Genomic DNA, 26483 nt, shown 5'->3' with positions numbered 1-26483 from the left:
TTGTTTTATTCACTCGAGCGTGAGCGCCGATATCTTGTTAATGACACTGATAATCTTCAGCGCATGCTGTGCTGTATGTGGTGTGAGCAGAGGTGTGAATGTGCTTTCATTAGCTCATAGACAAACTTCTGTACCTGTGAGCCCAAACAAGGAGTTAAAGATATGGGATGTAATAAGAGAAGACAAAGGGCTCCCTAAATTTCACACAAAGAGATTCTGGGGCCTCCCTCTCCTCCCTCCTCCTCTCCTGCCTCATATCAATATTTAGTCTCCAGCGGAAACAACAACCACTAAGACCTGACAGCAGCACCAAGGCAAAGCTCTAGACAGGTAAGATTAGCAGTTTCTGTAAATGATAAAAGCAATGGTGCCTCTACACCATTGCAACTATTAGGGATCAGAAACAGCTGCATTTTCAAATATTATGTTCAAGACACTGTAAAAAAAAATACATTAATTGATTAAAAAGTAAATAAACCAACAGAGTCGAACCTGCTAGATTAAGCATGAAGATCCTGACATGCAGTTTGTATTGCATCCCATTGTGTTTATCTTTCTGTCGATGTTTGCTTGTTAATCCTCTGGAATTCTCCCCGGGCCTTTGGAACAGACAGACCTGGGCAAGGATTCACTGACCAGCTGCAAGTGATTACAGGCAGTATTACAGTAGGTCCAAGTATGAGCACTGGTTTATGTTTGACCTTGAGGTCCAGGCTCTTGGGCTTTCTTGACCTCTATTTTAAGAACATGAATTTTGTTTTTTCTCTCGCCTCTTTTATTTATCATCACTATCTCACTATTTAACTTTTCTATTCTTTCCTACTTCTTCACTCGACTTCTAATTTTCCCATTTAGGCCTAGAGCTTGATATATGCCAGTGCTTTGGATTTTACACCATAGCACATGTGTTAGCGTGACATAAAGCTTTCCAGTAAAGAACTACAGACCTACATTACTTGCTTTTAATGCTATTGCAATAGCCAATATTTTGCGAGTGTAGACAACTGCTGTTTCCTTGTTTTCACAGCGCTGACAGAATCTGTTCTGAAGCCTCTCCTTATCGCATTTTATTAAAAGTGATTATTGTTCATGGTGTATTCCCCTCAGCATGGTCTGGTCACTTTCACTATTATAGATTTAACTGAACACTTGTCTGCATTTGTAATTGTACACTGGTGTGCTCTAATCCAGTGTACAATTACAAATGCAGACAACAAAGCTGAGAAGTCGAGATTAACCCATCCCCAACCACACCCAGGTGCTTTCAGCTGTTGGACTGACCCGAAGCAATTCTCCCATTTATCATTTATCATATATCTATCTACAGTAGCTTGTGAAGCCTTGTGGATGGGCCTGTGTCTAGAATCCAACTGGGATGTGTCATGAAACCTAAATGTGTTAACTACCAGCCACTATCCCATACCTGACTCATGGTTTATGTTATAATCTACGTCTAAGATACTTATTTACTGTAAATGCAAGTGAAGGGAGGACACCTTCAAATGTATTTGACATCAATATTTTTTAGCATCTAGAACATTGTAGCTGCATTTTCACCATTAATAGGTATATCTACAATTTTATGTTTTTAACTACCAGTTAATGTACTACTGCATTATATTGCATGTGTTAGAGGTCATTCAAGTCTTGTACAATTTGTCATGAACCCACTTTGAGAAAAACAGAACGAATACAATGTTGTGCAACAGCTTAATGAGATTTTATTAGCACTGCAGGCTGTAAATAGTGATAGTTGAGGGGATCTATAACACACAGCAGACAAAGGGGTTTCTGTTGACTCCAAAGCTTCACTCCTCATCAAACCCTTTCTGTAGCAGCCAGGGGAGGTTGGAAAAGAAGAAGAGAAACAGCTGTCAGGGCTCCAGATTAGTGCAGCTTTAGTGCAACAAAGCAACTATATATATATATAATTACAAAGTGATATCAACTGACAGAACACATACTCTATCTGTGCTAAAGAACGAACAGCAGAGCAGCAAAAGAGTTAAATGCAGCCACTAGAGGGCAGCACGTGTCAGGGTCAGATGCTGCAAAGTGCATGTGTCAAACCTTGGATCCGACATCGCGGCTCTTGGCACGAAGCTTGTTGACCTGAGACTCAGCGATGTCAGCTCTCTCTTCAGCCTCCTCCAGCTCATGCTGCATCTTGCGGAACTTGCCAAGATGAACATTGGCCTGTTCTTCCTGTTAAGGTTAATGAAACAAACCTGAGTATTTGGAGACAGAAGACGACACCACGTGTAGACTTCACCTCAAACATTACCACACTTACAGCCTCCTCTGCAGATCTTTTGTAGGCTTTAACTTTCAGCTGCAGCTTGTCCACTAGATCTTGAAGCCGCACGATGTTCTTGCGATCTTCTTCAGTCTGTGGAAATGAGAAACAAGGTTACACATTTGGCCTGTGAAAGACTGGCAACCTGTTTAGGGTTTACTCTGTAAGGGCTCTGTCAATCACTCCCATAACCCTAAAGCAGATAAGTAGTGAAGAAAATAAATGGATGGATGGTTTCAAACTTACAAAAAATGCTTAATTCAACCTGGGAAAAGGATGCTGATAGTTTCCACAAACCTGGTAGGTGAGTTCCTTGATGCGACGTTCATATTTACGCACCCCCTTCACAGCATCACTGCTTTTCTTCTGCTCCATTTCCACCTCATTTTCAAGCTCCCTTACCTGGTTGGGGACATGAAATACAGATAACTCTCCAAAGAATTTCTTTCAAGAATTGAAAAATTTAATTTCCCAGAAATAACACAGATATGTAAAAGAAGTGCTCACCCTGGCCTCGAGCTTCTGCACCTGCTTCTTGCCTCCCTTCATGGCGATCTGCTCAGCTTCATCCAGGCGGTGCTGCAGGTCTTTGATGGTTTGCTCCATGTTCTTCTTCATTCGCTCCAGATGAGCGCTGGTGTCCTGCTCTTTCTTCAGCTCCTCTGCCATCATGGCAGCATCAGTGATGGCCTTCTTGGCCTTCTCCTCTGCATTCCTGCACTCCTGCACTGCCTCCTCCACTTCAGTTTGAAGCTGGGATGTATCAGCCTCCAGCTTCTTCTTTTGGTTTATCAGGCTGGTGTTCTGCATACAATAAACAAAGACAAATGATGTCGTATGATATGCAGTACCTTTGGTCAGCAATTTAATATGAACCTTTCTGTCTGTGTCACCTGTGAGTGCAGTAGCTGCACCCTCTCTGTAACATCCAGCAGCTCTTGCTCTGCAAGTTTGCGGCTTCTCTCTGTTTGCTCCAGAGCTGCTCTCAGCTCCTCCACTTCAGCCTGAAGCAGGGTGTTGCGTCGCTCAACAATGACAATGTTTTCCTTCATATCATCACTGGCTCGCAGAGAGTCGTCCAGCTGAAGTTGTGTGTCCTAGAAAAATGTTTGATCCTCTGGTTATAAATAATCCATTACAGAAATAGAAACATGAGAAATAATTACTTTTTAGTTTACCTTCAGATGGGCATGGACGGCCTTAAGTTGTTTCTGGGCCTCGGCTGCCTGCCTGTTGGCCTGGCTTAGCTGGATCTCCATCTCATTCAGGTCTCCTTCCATTTTCTTCTTCAGCCGCAGAGCCTCATTCCTGCTGCGAGTCTCAGCTTCAAGAGAGCTCTGCAGGGTGTCGATGGTCCTCTGGAGGTTTCTCTTGCTCTGCTCCATCTCTTCATCCTTCTCGGCCAGTTTACGCTCCATGTCAGCCTTGATTTGGTTGAACTCAAGCTGAGCTCTTAGAATCTTGCCCTCCTCGTGCTCAAGAGAACCCTAAGACGGTCGTGAAATCACATTTTGAACTGTTCTTTTTAAAGTTATAAATATATATACATAAGAGACTGGAGGATATTAGGTTTTAGTCGCACCTCTGCTTCCTCAAGGGCAGACTGAATCTCACTCTTTTCTTGCTCCAGCTGCTTACGGACCTTCTCCAACTCATGAATGGTTTTTCCCCCCTCACCAAGTTGCTCAGTGAGGTCAGAGATTTCCTCTGTGTATGAAAGTAGTTGTGTTCAGTGTACTTTTCTTTTGTACCTGTATGTGTGTGTGTGCATGTGTTGTGAATGTGCGTTCAGTTACCCTGAAGATTCTTGTTCTCTCTCTTCATGGTCTCCAAATGTTCAAGAGACTCTTCATAAGAGTTCTTCAGTTTGAAGAGCTCAGTGCTGAGAGACCTGGCCTCCTTCTGGGAGCTCTCCAGCTCACACTGACACTCCTCAAACTTCTGTTTCCACTCAGAAAGAATCTGAGATAGACATTGAGATAGAAATGGTATGAATTTAGGCTTAAATCACTGACCTCTCCATAGTTTCCCCTGTATCTGCACTGTAACAACTCTTTGACAAAGCAAGAGGTAGTTATTTGTCACAGACATGCCAGGTTTATAGTTCAACATGAAGAACAGAAAGCATGATTTTAATGATTAATGTGTTTGCAGTAGTTTAACGATAAAATATGAAAAATACTTTGTCAAAGTTTCTTTGCTTCTTGTCCAGAGCAGCAGCAGCAGCATTAGACCTCTCTACATCCACCATGAGATCTTCAATCTCATTCTGCAGCCTGTGTTTGGTCTTCTCCAGAGAGGAGCATTTAGCATTCACTGCTTCAACAGCCTCCTCAGCGTCCTGCAGACGCTGAGCCAGCTTCTTTCTAAAAGTGAAACACAACTGTTTTTATATTTTGGGCCATTATTTAGTTATTGAACATTTGTACTCTGTAGCCTTCTATAGATATAAAAATCTATCGAAGGCTTGCAGACGTACGTATGTTTATGCTTGCTTCCAATTACATATTAGAAGCTTGTTTTATTTTGTTTTTGCCTGAAAGGGAGCTTCAGGAACAACACTTTCCTTTCAGAAAATGTTAGATTTTACATTTGTTCAGGTGACCACAAGAAGTCAACTATGTACGCGGCATTTTTTAACTTTCGAATATAACCAACTAGTATTGTTGTTTTTCTGTCATTCTGGGCCAACGACACCCAGCAAAGGACACCACGTGCACTGTGGACATTGGGGTGTATGCTCATTACTTGAACTCCTTGATCAAAACGGCTCAAATCAAAACATTGAAGACGTAATTATCGTCATCACAGCTGTCGCCACTCAGCAAAATCTTCTGCACCAGCGTTGGTATTGGAGAAAAAAAAAAAGCTACAAAAAAATTCCAACTGTTTTCAAAGTTTCCTCCAGAAGGTCTCGCCTTATCACGTATACCTTCTCTACCTATCATCTGGAAATCTCAGAGCTTCTGTACTGATACATTATTGAAATGGCACTGAAGATCAAACACTCGTGTCTTCAACCCATCCATGGTACCCGCGCAGCAGGTTGTAAAAATTGGGACGTGCACAACATGCCATGCCACCATTTGATAGCAAAAAAGGTATAAAAAGGCCTTAAAGCAGGTGGTCCTATCTTTACTGTTTTTCTTTTGAGCTCTTTATCATATTTCACAGCCAGGCTCCACCATCAGCCAGCAGGCCACATCCAGCAGACCCAGCCAGGCTCCACCATCAGCCAGCAGGCCACAGCCAGGCTCCACCATCAGCCAGCAGGCCACATCCAGCAGACCCAGCCAGGCTCCACCATCAGCCAGCAGGCCACAGCCAGGCTCCACCATCAGCCAGCAGGCCTAGCCAGGCGCCATCATCAGAAATTCCGCTTCCGGGTCCCTCGTGGTGGCCGCCTCGTGCTCTCGCTTCAGTATGCCACCCAAGAAAGGCCCAACACCAGAGGAGGTTGAGGACATTAAAACCTCCCTCGGAGCGCTGTGCGGAGACGTGGCCGCAGTCAGGGCACAGCAGGAGCTGCTTCTGGGGCTTCTGGAGGAGGTAAAACAGCTACGCCTCCAAAATGCCGAGAAGGACAGACGGATCATGGATCTCGAGCGGCGGGTGGATGAGCTGGAGCAGTACACCCGTACGAACGACGTGGTCATCAGCGGTATTAAAATCAAGCCGCGCTCGTATGCGCGCGCGGTGGCCGGGAACGTCGGGGAGCCCAGCGACGAGGAGACCCGCTCGGTAGAGCAACAGGTGGCGTCCTTCCTCCAAAGCAAGGGGATAGAGATGGACCTGGAGCACATAGAAGCATGTCACTCACTGCCCAGGAGGAGTGACAGACTGCCGGCCATCATTATGAGATTTGTCAATCGGAAGAACAAGGTCGCACTGCTGAAACAAGGACGCAAACTGAAAGGCACGGACGTTTTCATTAATGAGCATCTGACACGAAAAAACGCAGACATCGCGAGGAAGGCAAGGCAACTGAAGAAGAACGGTAAAATACAACATACATGGGTAACAAACTGTAAGATTTTCATTAAGCTAAACGGGACACCAGAAGAGGCAAAAGTACTGATAGTGAGGAACATGGAGGATCTGGACAAGTATAACTGACACCAATGTATCAATTACACCAGGAAATGACATGGACACGTTGAAATTAGTTCTTCAACAGAAAGTAATTGATCTAGATTGTGAATATAAGGAGCATAATATAATAGATCCAGAAATAGATTCTGAAAGTAACTTTCTCTCTTCTTTTGTTAAAAATTGTAATTATTTCACTCAGGAACAATATGAAAAAGAAATTAACCTAGACGGGAAGCTCTCATTAATTCACTTTAACAGCAGAAGTATGTACTCTAATTTTGATTTCATTAAGGACTATTTGCAACAATTTTCTCGCCCCTTTAGTGTTATAGCCATCACTGAAACTTGGTTCAATGTCGATAAAGGAATAGATTTTTGTTTGAATGGATATGATTTAAAATACATGAATAGATTAAATAAGGCGGGCGGCGGGGTTGCTATATATGTTCATAACTCTATAAAATATAATGTTGTAACAACTATGTCTATGGCTATTGATGGAATTTTGGAATGTTTGACTATTGAGATTATGAATGAAAAAAAGAGAAATGTTATAATAAGTTGTATATATCGGACACCCAGTTCAAGTATTGACACTTTTAATGAATGGATAGAAAAAACGTTTGCTTCGGTGAACCAAAAATTACTATTTATCTGTGGTGATTTTAACATTGATTTGCTAAATCCAACAAGGTTAAAAGCCATTGATGACTTTACTGACACAATGTACAGCTTATCACTATATCCAACAATAACAAAGCCAAGCAGAATAACTTCACATAGCGCCACTATTATTGACAACATTTTTACTAATGTCATGGATTTCCAAATTAATAGTGGTCTGCTTGTCTGTGATATAACTGACCACTTACCAGTTTTTACTTTGTGTGACTGTGATTTAAAAAAAATAGATACCAAGATCATGATAGCAAAGCGAACAATAAATGAAGAAGCAATTCATGCCTTCAATTTCGATTTAGCACAACAAGATTGGAGTTCGGTGTATGAAGAGTCAGATGTGGACAAGGCTTATGATAATTTTCTAGATATTTTTACTATGTGGTACAATAAACATTGTCCTGTAAACGAACACATGACAAAGAAAAAAAAGATAAAAAGTCCTTGGCTCACAAAAGGAATTATTAATGCTTGCAAAAAGAAAAACAATCTGTATAAACAGTTTATCAAAGTAAAAACAAAAGAAGTGGAACAAAGATATAAAGCATATAGAAATAAATTGACTGATATTATAAGAACGAGCAAACAACTTTATTATAGAAGAAGATTATATGAAAATAAAAACAATATAAAAGGAACTTGGGATGTGTTAAACAACTTAATTAAACAAGGATCTTCTGGAACATCATATCCTGAATATTTTACTGATGCAAATGGTGAAAATCACAACATGAGTAATATTGTCGATGGGTTCAATAAATTCTTCATAAATGTTGGCCCTGAACTAGCAGCGGACATCCCGTGTCATAAAAATGAAAATATCAGTAATATAAAATCAAATCCCTTTTCACTGTTCCTCTCAGCTACAAATGAGCAAGAAGTAATAAATATCACATTAAAATGTAAAAGTAAGTCTTCAATGGATTATCATGACATAAATATGTCTGTAGTTAAACAGGTTATTCTGAATATTGCTAGTCCCTTAACATATATCTGTAATTTATCATTTCAGTCCGGTTGTTTTCCAAAAAAAATGAAAATTGCGAAAGTAATACCACTATATAAAAGTAATGACAAACACAGTTTTACCAATTATAGGCCTATTTCTCTACTGCCTCAATTCTCAAAAATTCTAGAAAAACTTTTTAATTCAAGATTAGAAAAATTCCTTGAAAAACATCAAATAATAAATGTTGGTCAGTATGGTTTCAGAACGCAAAGAACCACTTCAATGGCGATAATTGAGGCAGTAGAAGAAATTACTGATACACTGGATAAAAATAAATATGCAGTTGGTATTTTTGTTGACCTCAAAAAGGCCTTCGACACAATCAATCACTCAATTTTACTGGATAAATTGGAAAGATATGGTATTCGAGGGAAAGCTGGTAACTGGTTAAAAAGTTACCTAACAGGTCGGGAACAATATGTTAGCATAGGGCATTACCATTCAGAGAAACTTGGTATTACATGTGGTGTTCCCCAAGGGTCAGTGTTGGGACCAAAACTTTTCAATGTATACATAAATGATATTTTTGATGTTTCTCAAGTACTTAAACTCATACTGTTCGCAGATGACACCAACATATTTTTCAGTAGCGATGATTATACTGATCTTGTAATGACTGTAAACAGGGAGCTAAAATTAATAAAAAAATGGATGGACATAAATAAATTATCATTAAATATAAATAAAACTAAAGCAATGTTTTTTGGTAATTTAAAATATAATGTAGAATTACCAATTATCATTGAAGGTGTACCAATTGATAATGTGAGTGAAAACAAATTTTTGGGAGTTATAATTGATAACAAAATTTCATGGAAACCCCACGTCAGACACATAAAAACCAAAATTTCTAGAAGCCTCGCAGTTTTGAACAAAGTGAAACAATTCCTTGATAAAGATGCACTTCGTACTCTGTACTGTACCCTGGTTCTTCCATATCTTACATATTGTGTGGAAGTGTGGGGAAACACATATAAAAATACAACTAATCCATTAGTCACAGTACAGAAACGAGCACTGCGTATTATTCACAAGGCTGGTTATCTAGATCATACTCACAAACTCTTTCTTCGGGCAAAGTTACTTAAATTCCAGGATCTGGTTAATTACAATACATCCATAATTTTGTATAAAGCTTTTACTAAACTTTTACCGGCAAATTTACAAACTAGATTTGAAATTCGAGAAAAGGTTTATAATGTGAGAGGCTTTGGAGAATTCAAATTACCCAGAACTCGAACAACCCGTAAAGGTTTTTGTGTGTCTGTATGTGGTGTGAAAATCTGGAACAGTCTGAGTTTACAATTGAAACAATGCAAAAATATTCATAGATTTAAATTCCTCTACAAACAGTTGGTCTGGTCACAGTATACTCAATGATGGGTTTTAGTGTGCTCTGTAATGTCTGTCCTCTTACCATTGCTGGTATGGATTCCAAAATAAAAAATAAAAAATAAAGTGTGCGTATGTATGTACATATATGTACTTGTGTGTGTAGATATATATGTATGTATATGTATGTGTGTCTGTTACTTGTAGTTATTACTGCCTGTTACCTGTGGTAATGCAATTTATAATTTATATATTCTGTATTCAGTTATGAAGGCTCTAATTGTTGGTTGCGAGCTGCCGCTTAGATGCTTGTATCTGCCCGGGGCTGTTGATGGGTCTGTATGCAATGATGGGCGTAGCTGCGGGAAGTTTATTGTTTTTTTTTGTTGATGAGTGAGTATAGGGGTGGGATTTAATAAGTTTTCTTTGTCCCACTCCTTTTTCAGGCAAGTTTTGTTTTTTGTTTTGTGTATTTTATGTTCAATATAGGTATTTGTTGTGCCTGAAAATGAATAAATAAATGAAATGAAATGAATGAAATGTTTAGATTAATATTCTTGTTTGTATTTAACTTACTTGGCCTCTTCTAGTTCTTCAGTCCTCTGGATGGCATCAGTTTCATACTTGGTTCTCCACTGAGCCACCTCAGAGTTGGCCTTGGACATGCCACGCTGCAGTTCAGCTTTAGCTTCCTGCTCCTCCTCATACTGCTCCCTGAGCAGGTCACAGTCATGGCGAGAAGACTGCACTGCATGGGCTAATGCATTCTTGGCCTGGATGGATATATATATATATATAATATGTGTATAATGGGGGCAATTATCTTGCAGCTTGGGTTTTTATTTTTAATTTATTTGGATCTATACTAGTTTTGCATACCTTTATTTCCTCTTCTAGCTGTCTCTTTATATCTTCAAGTTGTTGGTTATAGGAATTCTTTCCTCTAGTCAGCTGAGAAACGAGAGATTCTTTCTCTTCCATCTGTCTTAAAAGCTCATCTGCAGAGGTTCAAGTTCATTATATTCCATTGTTTTGTATTAAATGCGTATGACATTTTAAGTGAACACAGGATAATACAAACCATTCTCTGCTTGAAGCTTGGCTTTCTGAGTGGTTAAGTCACTAAGGGATCGTTGATATTCATCACACTTGGTCCTGTATTCATTCATTTGATCCTCCAAAGTTCTGCAGGTCTTTTCCAGTGTAGTCTAAATATAACAGTTCACAGACAGTCTAGATGTTAATCTGTTATTTGAAGTGACCAACCACATTTTTAAACTTACCTTAGACTTTACAGTTTGTTCCATATTGGAGACCACATCATCCAGCTCCAGTCTGAGCTCACTCTTCTCCTTCTCCAGTTTCTGCTTGACTCTCTGCAGGTTGTCAATCTGCTCTCCCAGCTCAGCAACACTGTCGGCTTGTTTCTTCCTGAGTGTGGCAGTAGTGGCTTCGTGGTGCAGAGTGGCCTCTTCGAGGTCTCTGCGCAGTTTCTGGAACTCGGCCTCCCTCTTCTTGTTCATCTCAATCTGGGCAGCTGTGGCTCCTCCAGCCTCCTCCAACCTCTCACTGATCTCCTCCAGCTCTCTGGCCAGGTCAGCTCTCTGCTTCTCCACCTTGGCTCGAGCAGCTCTCTCTGCTTCGAGCTCTTCCTCCAGCTCCTCTACACGAGCCTGGTGTGAGAATAACATGTTGAAATGAGTCAGTACTTTAAAAAATACAGTTAAGACAAAAAACAGTGCACATTTTGTCACCTGTAGCTCTTTCAGTTTCTTTTGCAGTTGAATAATGATGGCCTGTTCATCTTCAACTTTGCTGTTCAGCTGGCTGATTTCAAAGTCTTTCCTGCAGCATTTTTTCTTGTCAGTGTTAGGCAACAAAACAGTGTACATGGTATTCAGTGATGATACTGACTGAACAATGTTGAGATGAATGCTTACTTTTTCAGACGCTCCTCCAGCTGTTGCTTGTCATTTTCAAGATCCATCACAGACTCCTGGGTCAACTTTAGATCTCCCTCTAGCTTCCTCTTAGCTCTCTCGAGGTCCATTCGAATCTTTTTCTCTTGCTCAAGAGATCCTTCAAGCTTATGGCAAAACGAAATATTATTGCATTTCTGAATAGCTTAATCCCCAATATAGTGTCATCTAAGTAGCATAATTTCAAAAAGTTTATATTTTACATCATCCACTTGCTGCTCCAGCTTAGCCTTGGCCTTGGTCAGAGTGTTGACTTTGTCTTCCTCACTCTGCAGGTCGTCCAGAGTTTGCTGATGAGCTTCCTGTAAAGCTTTCTTTTCCTTGGTCAGCTTGGCAATGATCTCATCTAAAGCAGCCATCTCTTCAACAAGGTTCTTGACCTGTTGCAGGTAAATGATGGTATTACAAATTCTGTGCACAGCTTAGACACATGACTCTTTTTCATACCCTTGTTGTCAGAAATAGAAATATCAAATTAGTCATACCTTGTTCTCAGTGGCATGCTTCTCTTTCTCCACTTTAGCTAGAGTTAACTCTAAGTCATCGATGTCTTTCTTCAGCTCGGTGCACTCGTCCTCCAGCTTCCTCTTCTTAGCAGTCAGTTCTGCATTCATCTCCTCCTCATCCTCCAGCCTCTCTGTCAGCTCTTTGATTTTGGCTTCCAGCTGAATCTTGCTCTTGATCAGCCCCTCACATCTTTCTTCAGCATCACATAGATTGTCTTGTTCCTACCAAATAGAATTCTTGTTAGTGCTCACTTTAATGACACATTTAAAACAATATATAACTATGGTGTCATTCTTACTGCTTGAACTTGGAGCTGCAGGTCATTCTTCTCTTGGAGAAGAGTCACCATTTTCTCCTCTAGTTCCTTTCTTCGAGCTTCAGATTTTGCATAAGCTTCTTTGAGTTTTAGGAATTCTTCCTTCATGTTGGCCATCTCCTTTTCTGCCTCAGCAGATCTCAGCAGAGGTTTGATCTTGAAGAAAAGCTTCATCCAGGGCCAATTCTTAACCCCCATGAAGGCACGTATGTTCCACTGGATTACTAATAAAGCATCTCTAGAAGTTTTTTCAAGTAAATTAGGGATTCAGTTAAGCATAAAATCACAAAACAATAACTACTGAATGTTTAATGTTGCCAGTATCACGTGGCTGTAGAAGATACCTGCGTTCCACCATCTTCTGATACTCAATGCGAGACAAAAGACCACGGGATCTGGCTTGAATCGCTGTGATGATTTTGGAAAGACGCTCATCTCTCATCTCCTCAAGCAGACCCAGCAAGCCAGCCTTGAAGAACACCTAACAACAGCAATGGGTTTTAAGGTTGCAAAATTCTGTTTTTATTTTTGGACATTTTTACTGATATGAGTAACACCTGAGAAGATACCTTTGTATGCCCAAACTTGTATTGGTTGTGATCAATATCCAAAGACCCAAGAAGTTTCTCTGCTCCTTTCCTACTGTCTATGAACTGGCCTTCGGGAATGGCAGCAGGATTCAGGATGCGATATCTAGAAAATGATGTAAACTTGTGCTTATAGTGCAGTGGAAATGCTATCAAAGTTTTGAGATACCCCTACTGAAAGTAGAATGAAGCACACGAGTGTTTTTCATATTCTCTAGTCTAAGGTGTCTAATATATCAGATTTCTTCTTGTATAAAAATATTTTACTGCATAATTAGTAAAAGCAAAAACTTCAATACTCTGAACTCATGTAATTTCATAATGGAATGTCTGATTCTTTCTGAATTGGTGTGAGAGTCAACAAGAGGTCTTTATACATGTCTGAAAAACAGAATGTGAATTTCTTAATGTATTAGGTAAATTTACTACTTTCAAATATTTTTAAGTATGAAAATCTGTGCTTTTAATGTACTCATATACTTTTCAACTTTTTATTCTTTTTGAAAACTTGACGACATGATAATTATTGCTCATTTGGAAGCATTTTTCTTTATAGTTTTTCAAGAAATTGAGTACGGGTTTGCACTAAAGAGCTTAAAGCTAGCAACTTAGGTAACTCACCTAGCTTCTCCAAACTAAATGAGTTTTTCAATTTTTCAATCTTCAAAGACTTACCATGGATATTTTAGAATTACATCTGTAAAGATTGTGGCTCATTGGGGTTGGTTTAAATTACAAATGAAACGTACTTTAATGTGAAAAAAAATTCATCTAACCAGTTACTCATGAGCTCCTATCAGTCAAAGCCTATATGGTGCCCTTTCCAGCAATCTTTTACAGTTTTGTTTTGGGATTTTTTTTTTTTTTGTTAATTTAGGCTGCATATCACAATATCTGTCAATGTAAATATTTTTGCAGTAAAATATTTTACACAAGCACTAGTATTGTTCTTGACAGCACTAACAAGATCCCATTTCATATATTAGACATTTTAGACAGTATGAAAAATTGTTTGTTTTTCTTGTGGTCTGGGTATCTCGCATGTGGGAGCATTTCCAACCTGTGATCTTAATGAGGTAATACCTCTGCTTGAAATCTCCATAGAGGATCCTGTTGGGGAAACCCTTTCTGCAGATCCTGATGCCTTCCAGCACACCGTTACAGCGCAGCTGGTGCATCACCAGAGGGTTCTCCATGGCCCCTGGAGTCTTGGTCTCGTTGGGGATGATGCAGCGTACAAAGTGAGGGTGAGTCGACCTCAAGTTGGTCATCAGCTTGTTCAGGTTCTCCTTTAATGAGGTAAAACAGATATTTAGAAATACTAATGATAGTTGCATGTAAAAACCATTTAGTCCAAGAAATCTAAAACATAAGCAGTACCCTGTGAAGAGCAGACACTGTCTGAAAGGAGGATCCTTTTTTCTTCTTCTCTTTTTTTCCCTCGACAGCTTCAGACATAGCTGTTGAGAAAATATGTGTTGTTAGTACTAGACAAGAAACCCTACAAATATCTTCAAACTAGATATTCAGCCAGGTGTACCTGAGTCAGCTCCTGCATAATTTGCAAACAGAGTTGCAAGAAGTTTGAGGGTAGACTTTTGGTACAATGCCACAACAGTCTCATTCAGAGGATCCTTGTTCTTCACCAACCAGTTGTTGATATTATAATCAACAGTTCCAGCGTAGTGAACCAGGGCAAAATGAGCCTCTGGTTTTCCTTTGACAACTCTGGGCTTCTGGAAGTTGCTGGATTTTCCCAGGTGGTTGTCATAGAGCTTAGCTTTAAAGGTGGCATCACTGGCTTTGGGGAACATGCACTCCTCTTCAAGGATGGACATGATACCCATGGGCTGCAATTTATGAGTGAAAGGGCAAAATATGAGTTTTGTTTTTTTTTTAAATACCATATTTGAGCTGAACATGTAATAGTTCAGGGTCTCACCTTTTCAATCAGGTCGATACAGGCCTGCAGATCCATGCCAAAGTCAATGAAAGTCCATTCGATGCCCTCTTTCTTGTACTCTTCCTGCTCCAGTACAAACATGTGGTGGTTGAAAAACTGTTGCAGTTTTTCATTGGTGAAGTTGATGCACATCTGCTCAAAGGTGTTGAACTGTAAAGAAAGAAAGAAAGAAAATGTATTCAATTTTAATCATTCTGTACATATTATGTTGGGAGAGATGCAGTTTACTGTGATTACTCACATCAAAGATTTCAAATCCGGCAATGTCCAGCACCCCTATGAAGTACTGGCGAGGCTGCCTGGTCTCCAGTGACTGGTTGATTCGCATTACCATCCACAGGAACATCCTCTCATAAACAGCTTTTGATAGAGCACCAACAGCATAGTTCACCTGTGGAATGGGAACACAAGGACCATACAAGAAGCCACAAAGCAAGGAGGGTGTATTCCTCATTTTTGAATCTAAATCTAACCATTTAAAGATAACTGTATTGAAATATGCCTTCTCTTATTCTCTGACCTGGGCCACATTTTGTCCTTTGGTGACCCACTCGTTTCCTACTTTGACTCTTGGGTGACAGAGACCTTTGATGAGGTCGGCAGAGTTCAGGCCCATCAGATATGCAACTTTGTCAGCATCTGAAGAAAAAATAGAATACTTTGATTGGTTTGATTCTGTGCCAAAGTGCCAAACAGAACCACACTGTACCTTCAGTGCCATCAGCCTCTGCCTGCTCCTCTCGCTGCTTCTGCTTGAATTTCATGTTACCATAGTGCATGATGGCACCAGTCAGCTTGTACACAGAGTTCTTTTCCTCTTGCGTAAAGCCCAATACATCAAAGGCACTCTGTAGAACAGCATACAATAATGTCTCAACATCCTTAAAGTGAAAATATCACTTTAAGTAATCGGTCCAAAACTTCTACGGTGCTCTATAAGACCAACACCTGGACTTATTAAATGAGAGGTTATAAAATAGCAATAAGTGAGAGCCTGACATCTGTTGCCATGAGTTCCTCAGCGTCATCAATGGAGGCCACTTGGGTTTCCCCCTGTGAGATGAAGGCATAGTCATAGGGATTATTGGTGATCAGCAGCATCTCTGGAAGACACATGAATGAATGAAAAAAGGTGATAAAGGTGGGCATGTGACAATATAGAACCTATGTTTTATATTTTTTTATACCGTTTCATGCACTAACCCAAGATTTCAGGCTTTTTGTTGGACAGAATCTGGTAGAAGATGTGGTAATCTCTCTCTGCCTTGAGCTGGAAGATCACACGAGACTTCTCCAGAAGGTCTGACAAACGTGAAGTAGAAGGTATTTGTGTTAAATATACTGTGTGACTGTTTGACAAAATAAATATTATATAAGTGTTGAAAGAATGTTTGTTCTTACATGTTTCGATATCAGCAGAGGCTACTTTTCCCCTGGTATCAAAGTGAATTCGGATAAATTTACCCTGAAAAGATAATATTTGCATTTAAAAACCTTCCTCTTACTGACTAATTCCATAGAAACATAATATTCACAATACTCATGGTTCAGTTTTAAAATATTTGCCACTCACAAATCTGGAGGAGTTGTCATTCCTAATGGTCTTGGCATTGCCAAAGGCCTCCAGAGCAGGGTTAGCCTGGATAATTTGATCCTCCAGGGTGCCCTGTCATAAAGGAACACTGTGGTTGTTAAATGTGTGAATATTTAGAGGTTATCTCTTTTTTCTTTTTCTTTTTCTTTTAATTAAGAATCTCTGCTAGCAGATTATATGAAATCAGGAGAAACGTTTGTAGTCTTTGCAGGTCTTAAGCCATCATCATTGATGAGAAGCAATCCAAGCCTGTCACCCTGGTTAAAAGTGAAAAATTCTTTTGGTTAGTGTCAATTAGAATATCTATTTCTCTACTTGTTGTCCATGGTTACCCTGAAGAACAATTTTAAAAAGCCTAACATGTTTTGATAACATAGTGTTTGAGGTACTTTGCATTTGCATTGATGAGCTCTTGGACCTAAGACAGAGTTTACTGCTTACCTTGTCCTTGACATTTGTGTCCTTCTTAACACTTCCAGCCGCAATACTTGCAAAATACTGGATTACTCGCTTTGTGTTGACGGTCTTTCCTGCACCAGATTCTCCACTGTAATTGCAAAGTCACTCATCAATACGTAAATGCACCATATTGTAGAATAATGTTGTGTTGTGTATCCAAGACTTTACATACGTGATCAGAATTGACTGATTTTCACGGTCTGCAAAAAAGTACGTTTGCAAAGGTTATGTCAGTATATGTCCCAAAACTTAAACCAAACTGTATCTATTAATATCCATCTGTACCTGCCAGCATGTACTGGTAGGCATTGTCAGAGATGGAGAAGATATGAGGAGGTGCTTCACTCCTCTTCTTTCCTCTGTAGGCAAGAACCACCTCCTGATTGTAGACTGGCAGCCATTTGTAGGGGTTGACAGTCACGCAGAACAACCCAGAGTAGGTCTGAGAATATAAAGAAAACCATTGCTGTTAAGGCATAAATGCATTTCTATTTCTAATTTAAAACTTTTTGTTTGGATTTGCTTCAGGCTTTGGACATGCCGCTCATTTGATGGTAACTCCTAGAACATTGTTGTGTCTAGATTCAAGATTCAAGGTCTTTATTGTCAATGCAGTGTACTAAAATGCCACTTCACCCCAAGCCCCCCGTGGTGCATTTATAAGAATATAAAAAACATATCTAAAAACAGATATGAGACTAGAAATTACAAATAAGTAATAACTCACTAAATTTGGGTAAAGTTAAGAGATAAAAAGTACTATTACTAACTATATCTATGCACAATAAACAAAGACAGGACAGAGGCAATATGAAGTGGCCATGTGCAATTATAGTAAAGTGAGATGATTGTGCAGTAGGAATGAATACCAGGTTCAAGTTATGAGTCAGGATATTGTACACAAGACAGGACGAAGACGTGCAAGATGCAAAATGTGCAAATATAGTATAGTTTAGATGTGTTCAGTAACTATGTGACTGAGGTGTGCAAATAAGCGTATTGTTCCTAGTTTGTAGTAGATTTGTGGAAGTTTTTGAGTTTTTTGGTGAGTATTGTAAGGTGTTTTTAAAAGTGTTTGTGTTTATCAGTCCTTTGGTGGTAGTGAGTTGAGGGCTTTGACTGCTTGGGGGGGAAAGCTCTTGCTTCTATGTTAACATTTTAAGTACATTCCTAGTTAATGGAATACAGTATTTGCTAAAGTTAGAAAAAATGAAGCTTCTGAATATTTCTGGCAGCCCCCAATATCAAGCTTAACCACAGTTCATAGGTCATCTTCGTGCCAACGTTCCCCAGCCGGTCGCTTATTGCTTCCCTACAGTTCTTACACATCTGCTATCCTCTTTGCAACCCACTTATACGCAATCTCTTCAGTTTCATGCTGTGTCTGATTTAATCAATGCCATCTCATTCCTGTTCTTTTCAGAACATTTTGCTGCTCCTCATCTGGTGAAAGCACCAGATGTAAATGACTGCAAATAGGTTTTACCAGGTTTTCCTTGTTTTTGACTTGCTAACTACTCACATAGATCATCCACGCTGCATAACGCTCTTTGAGATTAAACAGCACAGCTGGTTCATGGAGGAAGGTCAGCATGGCCATGTCTTCAATCTTGTCAAACTTTGGAGGATTTTGTTGCAGAATCTGCGAGTCTTTGACAGTCACAGTCTGGAAGGAAGAAAATAGAATGTGTTTTGATGATTTGGGTTATGAAACCAAACATTAACCTACTGTTGTCTGTGTTATCTGCTTGTTCTGCCCTGTTATTGTCAGCATTACTTGTGTAGTGTTACAGTGCATACCACAGGCTGTCATTGCCAGATGGCAGCAATACCTCGCTTCATCACTCAGCTGCTCTGTGCTGTGAGCGGAGACTTTAATTGCACTAGTAGACAGGCTTCCATTTGAACTTGTCCTGACACTCACTTAAGGACAACACTTTAAATCATTCATAGATTTACACTCAGATTATCACTTTCTCCCAGACATGCACTCATATGCACTCACATCTAATGTGTTTCCTGTGCTGCTCTAACTGACCTGGTTACTGGAGTGGCTCCAGTTCATCAAAATCACCTGATAGATTTAGTTTTATGGTACAGAGTGGTGTACTGAACGATCAAGTGGACCAGGCAATCGATTGCCTACCACTACAGTATGTAAGGTAGGCTAAGTAAGATTATATTTGACTTAACCGCAATCTCACTGTGCAAACAAAATGCTAAAAACAGCAACGAACTAACCTTCCCATTCTGGGTCTCTACAGTGACCTTGTCTCCATCTCGGCTGGTGATGGTTGCCTTCACAAACTCTTCTACTGGATCAGGGACAAAGCATTCCTTCTTAATGTCAAAAGGACGCGTCGAGGCCTCCATACGTTCCTTCTCCGACTTCCTTAGGTACTGGGCAGCCGCCCCAAACACAGACATCTCTGCATCCCCCATCACAGCACTAATATACATGCAAAGAGTTGGTTCAGAGCTTGATACTTTTTCTTTCTTTTCTTTAAAAATTTACTGCACTCCATACTTATGCAAATGAAAATCTAACTTATTTTCTTTGTCCAAACCATATATAGAATTTCCACTGATGGAAATATATAATTGCCATATAATTGACTCTGTAATATAAGTTGTTATAAAAAGAAAGATCATTTACCAGTGGGTTCAGCTCAGATGACAAGTGAGCTCAGACTTCACTGTATGAAATGATGATTCACCTGCAGTAACCAGAGAAAAAGAGTGTTTAATGAGATTCTGCAACATCCTTTTGGGTCATGTAAATGGACTGGATCTTATGAAGTGCTTTTCTACAATACTTAAGCACTTAAAGTGCTGAATACAACGTGTCTCAGTCACCCAAGTATTTTTTCTACATCTTAGTGCTTTCTATCTAACATTCACACTCAGATGGGAGCAACTCGGGGTTTAGTCTCTTGCCCACTTTGGCATGTAGCAGCCAGGGATCGAACCAGTAACCTTCTAGATTAGTAGATAACCTACCACAGAGGTGGGACCAAGTCATTGTTTTGCAAGTCTCAAGTAAGTCTCAAGTCTTTATCCTCAAGTCTCAAGTCAAGTCTCAAGTAATGTCAGGCAAGTCAGAGTCGAGTCTCAAGTCACTGGTGTAAAAGTCCGAGTCAAGTCACAAGTCTGAAACTTTGAATTTCAAGTCCTTTCGAGTCTTTAAAAAAAAAGAAAGAAAAAAGCACGTTGCAGTTATATGCTAAATGTAAATATTAGACCATGTAATTTTAAAATCTGTGTTTTTCTCAACACATGACAAAATAGTGAACTTAGAAAATATACACAAATTGTGAAATTGCACCTCTTTAAAATGCAGCTCAATTAAACCTAGCTCCAAGAATAATTTTCACCGACAGTTCTGAGATAAGCTGCATGTTATTCTTGGATGCGGTTGTAGGACCGGCTTTAAAAATCGCATGACAAAAATATCATACATATTAAAAAAAACTGCATCACCAACGTAGCCTGGACAACATTTGCTAGTTAGATGAAGTCAGCTATCTCATCTTAGCATATTTATATGCATATTTATAATCATACGGTTCTTGGAGTGAGTGCATACACTCATGAAGTTTAGTAACTTCAGGTCACTGCAACAAGCCCAGGTACAGTTTACCGACGGATGGGTGCAGGACCTTGAAATGCACCGTGTAGAACGAAAGACCATCGTACGTATCATAAGTTTACCAGTCTCACAAATTGTCGTCATAAATACACATTCCTTAACTGTTTATTAATAAGACCTTTGAGCTCAACGGTAATTAATTAGCAGTGGAAATAATTTCTGGTACGCATCACAGAAATGTAGCAGTGACAATAATACTGTATGCTGTAATCGTACTGGACAATTAGTGATACAAAAAACCTGTTTTATCCTGTGAATAAAAGTATATGTTTTTGTCAATGTACCATAATAACAGAAGCGAAACGCAATATTGTGTCAGGACAATTCACTATTTATGCACAATAAACAAAGGAGCATAGCGCGACAATTTCTGTTCAGCGCCAGACTTGCTTGTAACCTATATCACCAATTATGTTATGAAAATGACGTATTAACTACTAAAAAACACTGACCTTCGTGTAAATGCTTGGAGCAGACTAACATGTGAGCTGGAGTGTTCTGGGACGTTATATTTGATCTTTGAATGGCTGCGATCCAGGACACCCATCGCGTCTTTGTTACTTCGGAAACATGGCTCGAACAATTTCTCTTCAACGACATAATCCGATAACAACCGATCTCTTTACCCGTCGGCTTCCCGTGGCTGTCATGCGACCGGCTATTGCAGTTAATAATACAACAGCTTCTTGACATTTTTGTGTTTCTTTTTATCGCTGTATAACTGATTTTAATTGAAAGCCTGCGTGAGCTAGTACCTCTTGCCACGAGTTCCCAGAATCCTTTGCGGTTCTACCCGTGAATGACGTCACATTTTCAATCTCTATATAATATGCATGTTAAATTTTATATTTGGGGTAAAATATCAAGTCTTTTCAAGTAAACCGGTTCAAGTCCAATTCAAGTCCCAGGTCATTGGTGTAAAAGTCCAAGTCAAGTCACAAGTCTTAGAACATTTTTTCAAGTCAAGTCTAAAGTCATAAAATTAATGACTCGAGTCTGACTCGAGTCCAAGTCATGTGACTCGAGTCCACACCTCTGACCTACCACAGCCATACAAAGTACACCAGTCCAGTGTTAGCTAAGTGTTAAATAGGACCAGGAGACCTTATAACACCACATTTAAACCTGTTTAGTTTAGACAATGGGAAAATAAACTATGATAACAGCATGCAAAGTATAACCAGACTTACAGAGGCCAGGTGAAGAGAAAGCAGCTGGTAGACCTGCAGGCAAAGCTGGGATCAAATATATAACCCCAGATAACCCTACCTTACAAGGCCAAGGGCACCACCCTGACCTGATAACACACACACACACTTGGTAACCACCATCATTTTCATCACTTATGACAGGGCTCTCCATGGTCATGAGATGATGTCTGGCTGCCCTCTCTGCTTGTTTGTCTCCACCTCTCATGTCCAAATAATGTGATTTTTGGGAACACCGCCAGGAACTTTCTGCAGCATAACTCATCTGTGACTCACCCAAACATAGCTTCTCTATCTCTAATTCTGCCACACTTTTTTCCTGTCATCTCTTGCACTGAATTCTTCTTCCAAGTGGGGACTGGTCATGGATGGAAACCAGATTCCATTTACTGCCTGGGCAGAAGGGGAGAAAAGGACAGAATGACACTTGAAAGGCACAAATTGCCACCTTATTTACTTATAGTCTACAATGACTCAGTCATTTTTGCCATGGGCAGTGCACTTCCATAGCTTGGACTTTTCTCCTTGTCAGCAGTCCAACTTTCAGCAGCCCACAGAGCAGATGGAATCTTAGCAAAACATTATACAGTTTTCACCCAGTTAGGCACAGTTTGCAGGTTGTCTTAAACACATGTTTGTGTTACACACGAGACACAATAATAAAGGAAGTTTAAAAATACATCACAGATGTCATTTCTAAAATACAACTCAGAACCGTTCACACTTGTCGCGAATGATGTTCATAAAGACTCGTTACAGCTGATGCACTTCAGAGTGCACAGCTCTGCACACAAGGTTGATACCAGCGACTGAAAACAATCTAAGGGAAAGTAATTTCAGATTAAATGTGGGCCAATAACCATGTTAAGCTGAAATAGTTTCACATGGAATGACAGGCAATTTGAAAACAGACCTGCTATAGTATGAGACTAATATATGTCGGACTTTCAGATACTCAGGAAAGTGTGTCCTTTCACATTTTTCTCAAATTTGTTCATGTTTTAGCTTTTAGAATTATATTGGATCAGTAAAAAGTGAAATTGGATAGTATTAAGTCAATTAAAGATTGAGACATGCATTGCTAAAGACTTGAGCCACCCCGTTTGTTTTAACACTTTGCTTATTTTTTTGTTATTTTAAAGGCTCGTCGTGAGCAACAGGTTTTTAGGCTTTCTGAAGGTTTAGACTGCTTTGTTAGTTTTTTTCAGTCAAGTCATTGTAACAGACTATTTTCAAAGGAAAGTTATTTGTTGTTGTTGTTGTTGTTGTTAAGCCGCTGAAGACTGACCTATGAATCATTCAAAGCATACAAAAGGCACCTAGCTCAAGGTGATTTCCAGTGAGCTATTAGCTGATCCACTCTGCAGTCCCACCTGGAAAGTGTCCGATTGGTAACAGCTTCATTTTTCAGTCTGACAATGATCCCAAACACACTCCCAATGCAGTAAAAACATTGGATAGAAAAAACACGCAATGAACACTATCAGTCATAGATCGGCTTTAATCTTGTGCATGACACTGTATACATCTTTTTTGGTCTTTACATTTCCAACACAGCCCCGTGGGATTAAAAAGCTTTTCCAAGCCCTGAACATTCTGTTTTTTGTTTTGTGGAGTGTGGAGTGAATCTGGTTTTGACAGATACAACTGTTTCAAAAGATTTGTGAGATTGTGTGAGAACAATTAGAAGTTCATATAGTGCCAAATCACAACAGCAGTCAACTAAACATGCTTTATATTGTAAGGTAAAGACTTGACAAAGCCAATCAAAGGGGCACAGAGAGATTGATTTACAGCCTAAACTCCAGGAATTAAATGACCCCCTTTGATTCTAGGTGAGGTTGTTTTTCTGGGAAGAGGTTGGATTTAGTTTGGTGATTCAGTAGTGGTCAGTGTTTTGGAATGACTCACTGAACCAAAGCTTGTACTGATGGTGAACAATTGACAGACGACTTGGAGCCATGGGCTTCTAATACACTTTCTAATAACAGTTTTATTTTTTCAGTTATTATACAGGAAGTTCCACTTTTGATTTTACATGTGGTTGAATCTTCTTCACACTCACAGTTTGTAGATTATGAATCCTTATAGATGATGATTATACTGTAAAGAGAGAAAGCGGGAGCGAGAATGACATTTGTATATATGAAATTAAAACTTGAAAATATTTAGAATGTTTAAGCATGAGCAAAATTACATTCAAATAAAATTTTCAAATATGTCTAATTAAATTCTGAGTACACTGAAAGATGTTTGAACATTAACCTGTGACTGATAGTAATACTGAAATCATCCACAGGATAGCCTTCTGAACACTTGGATTTTAAAACTGCAATCCTGAAATGTTCTGTTTCTTAGTTTAATTTGAAAACATTTTGACACCTGGCCATATGCAAATCAATGCCAACAGAGAAGGCTATACTGCATCACCACCTCAAGGATTTTAGTTCCATTCTTATTGCAAGTACAAAAACATATTTCTGAGAGTATTGGTTGTATTAATGATATTGTGTCTGTCAGTTCAGGCAGGGTATTATTAGATGCTATTCTTGGTAGCAAATTCTTACACCCATCACACCTCACTGAAGTGATTTGTTGGTCTATTTAAAGCCTCTCACAGCTGCATTCATTCTGTGAAATTCACCCCACCCCAAACTTCCTCTGCTGTAGTCAGACTGTTTTTGTAATCACCACAAACAGATCAAATGGATTTTACAAAGACAGACTTTCATTTTAAGTTTATGATTCAGTCACTATAGAGCAAAAATAGGTGATTTTTTTTTTTTTTTTTTTGAAGACACCCACCTGGCAACCTGTGCAGCTGCTTTGCGACTGAGTTGCCCAAAGCCTGAGAGTGACCAGTGAAATAATTCAATAGAATCACCGAGCATACACAGATATATCTTAATCACAAGGAGGTTGCTTCCTATTTTTGCTCAAATCACACTAACTGCAATCGTTCCCAGTCAAGCTTTGCAAGTATTACTTTTTAATTTATAAACTCCAGATCTGACAGATGCTGAAAAAAACAAGCAAAAAAACTACCCCGACCCCCCCACCACATTAAAAACAATCACCAAAGCAGGGGACAACTACGCTCTCTTGACCTGTGTAGTGCACTCTATGTAGTATTTTGCATTGTAGTAACTGTAGACTGGGATTTCTAATCGATTTAAAGGTTTCAAGCGTATCTGAGACCAGAAGCTTTGAAGTTTTCCGACTCCCATTTTGCAATAGGAAAGGATATTGATTCATCCATTCTGGAGAGTGTCCTGTATATTTTAGACAGTAATTTGGGGGTTTTGAGATAAAGGAATTGTACCACATTTTCTTGTTTGCAATTTCACTTGATTAGGCTTAAATTTCGTTTTCAAAATAGATTTACTTTTTTGACATTCAACAAATCCAGTTTTGATAATCCATATTGTTTAACTAATGTATCAAATAGAATAAAGTCTATTCTGTAATTGGCTAATGGGTTCTGGGTCAAGACAGTTTAACTACAGCCAGCTTGAAGGCCTGTGGTACATAGCCGATCATTAGAGATAGGTTGATCATATTTAAGATCGAAGCATTAATTAATGGCAGGACTTCTTTGAGCAGTTTTGTACGAATGGGGTCTAAAAGACCCGTTGATGGTTTGGAAGAAGTAATTATTGAAGTTAACTCAGAAAGATCAATTGGAGAAAAAGACTAAATGAATATCAATGGTGCTGAAAGTAGCTGTAGATAATATTACATCTGTGAGATGATTATTAGTAATTTTTTCTCTAATGATAAAAATTGTATTTTTGAAATTCATGAAGTCATTACTAGTTAATGTTGAAGGGATGGTTGGCTCAACAGAGCTCTGACTTTTTGTCAGCCTGGCTACAGTGCTGAAGAGAAACCGAGGGTTGTTCTTATTTTCTTCAATCAGTGATGAATAGTAAGATGTTCTGTCTTTGTGGAGGGCAGCAAACTATTTCTCCAGGCTAAATGATGATCTTCTAAATTTGTGATACACCATTTCCTTTCCAGATTACGAGTCATCTGCTTTAAGCTACGTGTTTGAAAATTATACCACAGAGTCAAGTACTTCTGATTTGAAGCCTTATTTTTCACAGGATCTAGTATTTAGAGTCATACGAGGTGTGGAGGCAAAGTTATAAGCAAGATAATCAACCTCTGTGGGAGTAGCATTCAGGTAGCTGCTCTGTGTTGGTACAGGGCATTGAAGATGATAAAAGTGGGTGGATTATATTCTTAAACTTAGTTACAGCGCTTTCAGAAAGACATCTACTTTGATAAAGTCTACAGTCTGACATTAAAGACATTAAATTTAGTGACCTGCGATTGACGTAACCGAGTGTCATTACTGCCAACATGAATTATAATTTTATTGGAGGATGATTTTACAAAACCAGTTTGGTCAGGATGTATTAAAAGGGGGTTATCTTCACTAATCTTTTTGAGAGAGCTTTGCAGATTATTTTAAGTGATATTGGGCGATAGCTGGTAGGAAATACAGGGTCTTCCTGGTTTTAGCAGGGGACAAATTTTGGTAGAATTCATATTTAGTGGTAGTGTGCCATTTTCCTTGATTTCCTGCAACATTCCATGGAATACTGGTGCCAGAATTGTCCAAAATTCTTTGTATAAATCTGCTTGAAATCCATCTGGACCTGGAGCCTTATTATTGGGTAAACAGTGGCTTCCTGGAGTTTTCCTCATGTCAGTGGTAAATCCAGTGCTATTGCTTGACTGTCTAATAATTTCAGAAGGTTTATGTCAAGAAACATCAAGAAACTGATCAATTTCGTCATTGGATGGGT

General features: G+C 39.3%; 1 protein-coding gene across 1 annotated transcript; it reads right to left on the bottom strand.

Moving 5' to 3' along the window:
• Nucleotides 1–1698: 1698 nt before the first annotated feature.
• On the bottom strand, nucleotides 1699–21737 carry LOC146554214 (myosin-7-like). Its single transcript, XM_085253743.1, has 39 exons — nucleotides 21652–21737; nucleotides 19469–19529; nucleotides 19054–19261; nucleotides 18335–18478; nucleotides 17098–17254; nucleotides 16985–17012; nucleotides 16795–16900; nucleotides 16333–16425; nucleotides 16161–16224; nucleotides 15963–16061; nucleotides 15759–15862; nucleotides 15469–15607; nucleotides 15280–15398; nucleotides 15001–15150; nucleotides 14739–14909; nucleotides 14337–14646; nucleotides 14177–14256; nucleotides 13880–14085; nucleotides 12779–12902; nucleotides 12554–12690; nucleotides 12192–12447; nucleotides 11872–12114; nucleotides 11590–11766; nucleotides 11348–11493; nucleotides 11162–11252; nucleotides 10691–11080; nucleotides 10489–10615; nucleotides 10287–10405; nucleotides 9984–10180; nucleotides 4479–4662; nucleotides 4093–4258; nucleotides 3879–4003; nucleotides 3475–3783; nucleotides 3190–3393; nucleotides 2804–3100; nucleotides 2594–2698; nucleotides 2294–2389; nucleotides 2071–2205; nucleotides 1699–1829 (listed from the first exon to the last, which is right to left on the bottom strand). Exons 3-39 carry the CDS (start codon nucleotides 19252–19254, stop codon nucleotides 1809–1811), a joined length of 5820 nt encoding a protein of 1939 aa, XP_085109869.1. The 5' UTR covers nucleotides 19255–19261; nucleotides 19469–19529; nucleotides 21652–21737; the 3' UTR covers nucleotides 1699–1808.
• Between the last annotated feature and the right edge of the window lie 4746 nt (nucleotides 21738–26483).

Source organism: Mchenga conophoros, linkage group LG18, assembly GCF_057382185.1.
Source record: "Mchenga conophoros isolate Kocher_MC1m ecotype Shallow Benthic linkage group LG18, M_conophoros_male_GT1.1, whole genome shotgun sequence".
Lineage (NCBI taxonomy): Eukaryota > Metazoa > Chordata > Actinopteri > Cichliformes > Cichlidae > Mchenga > Mchenga conophoros.
This window is presented reverse-complemented; position numbering and strand designations above follow the sequence as displayed.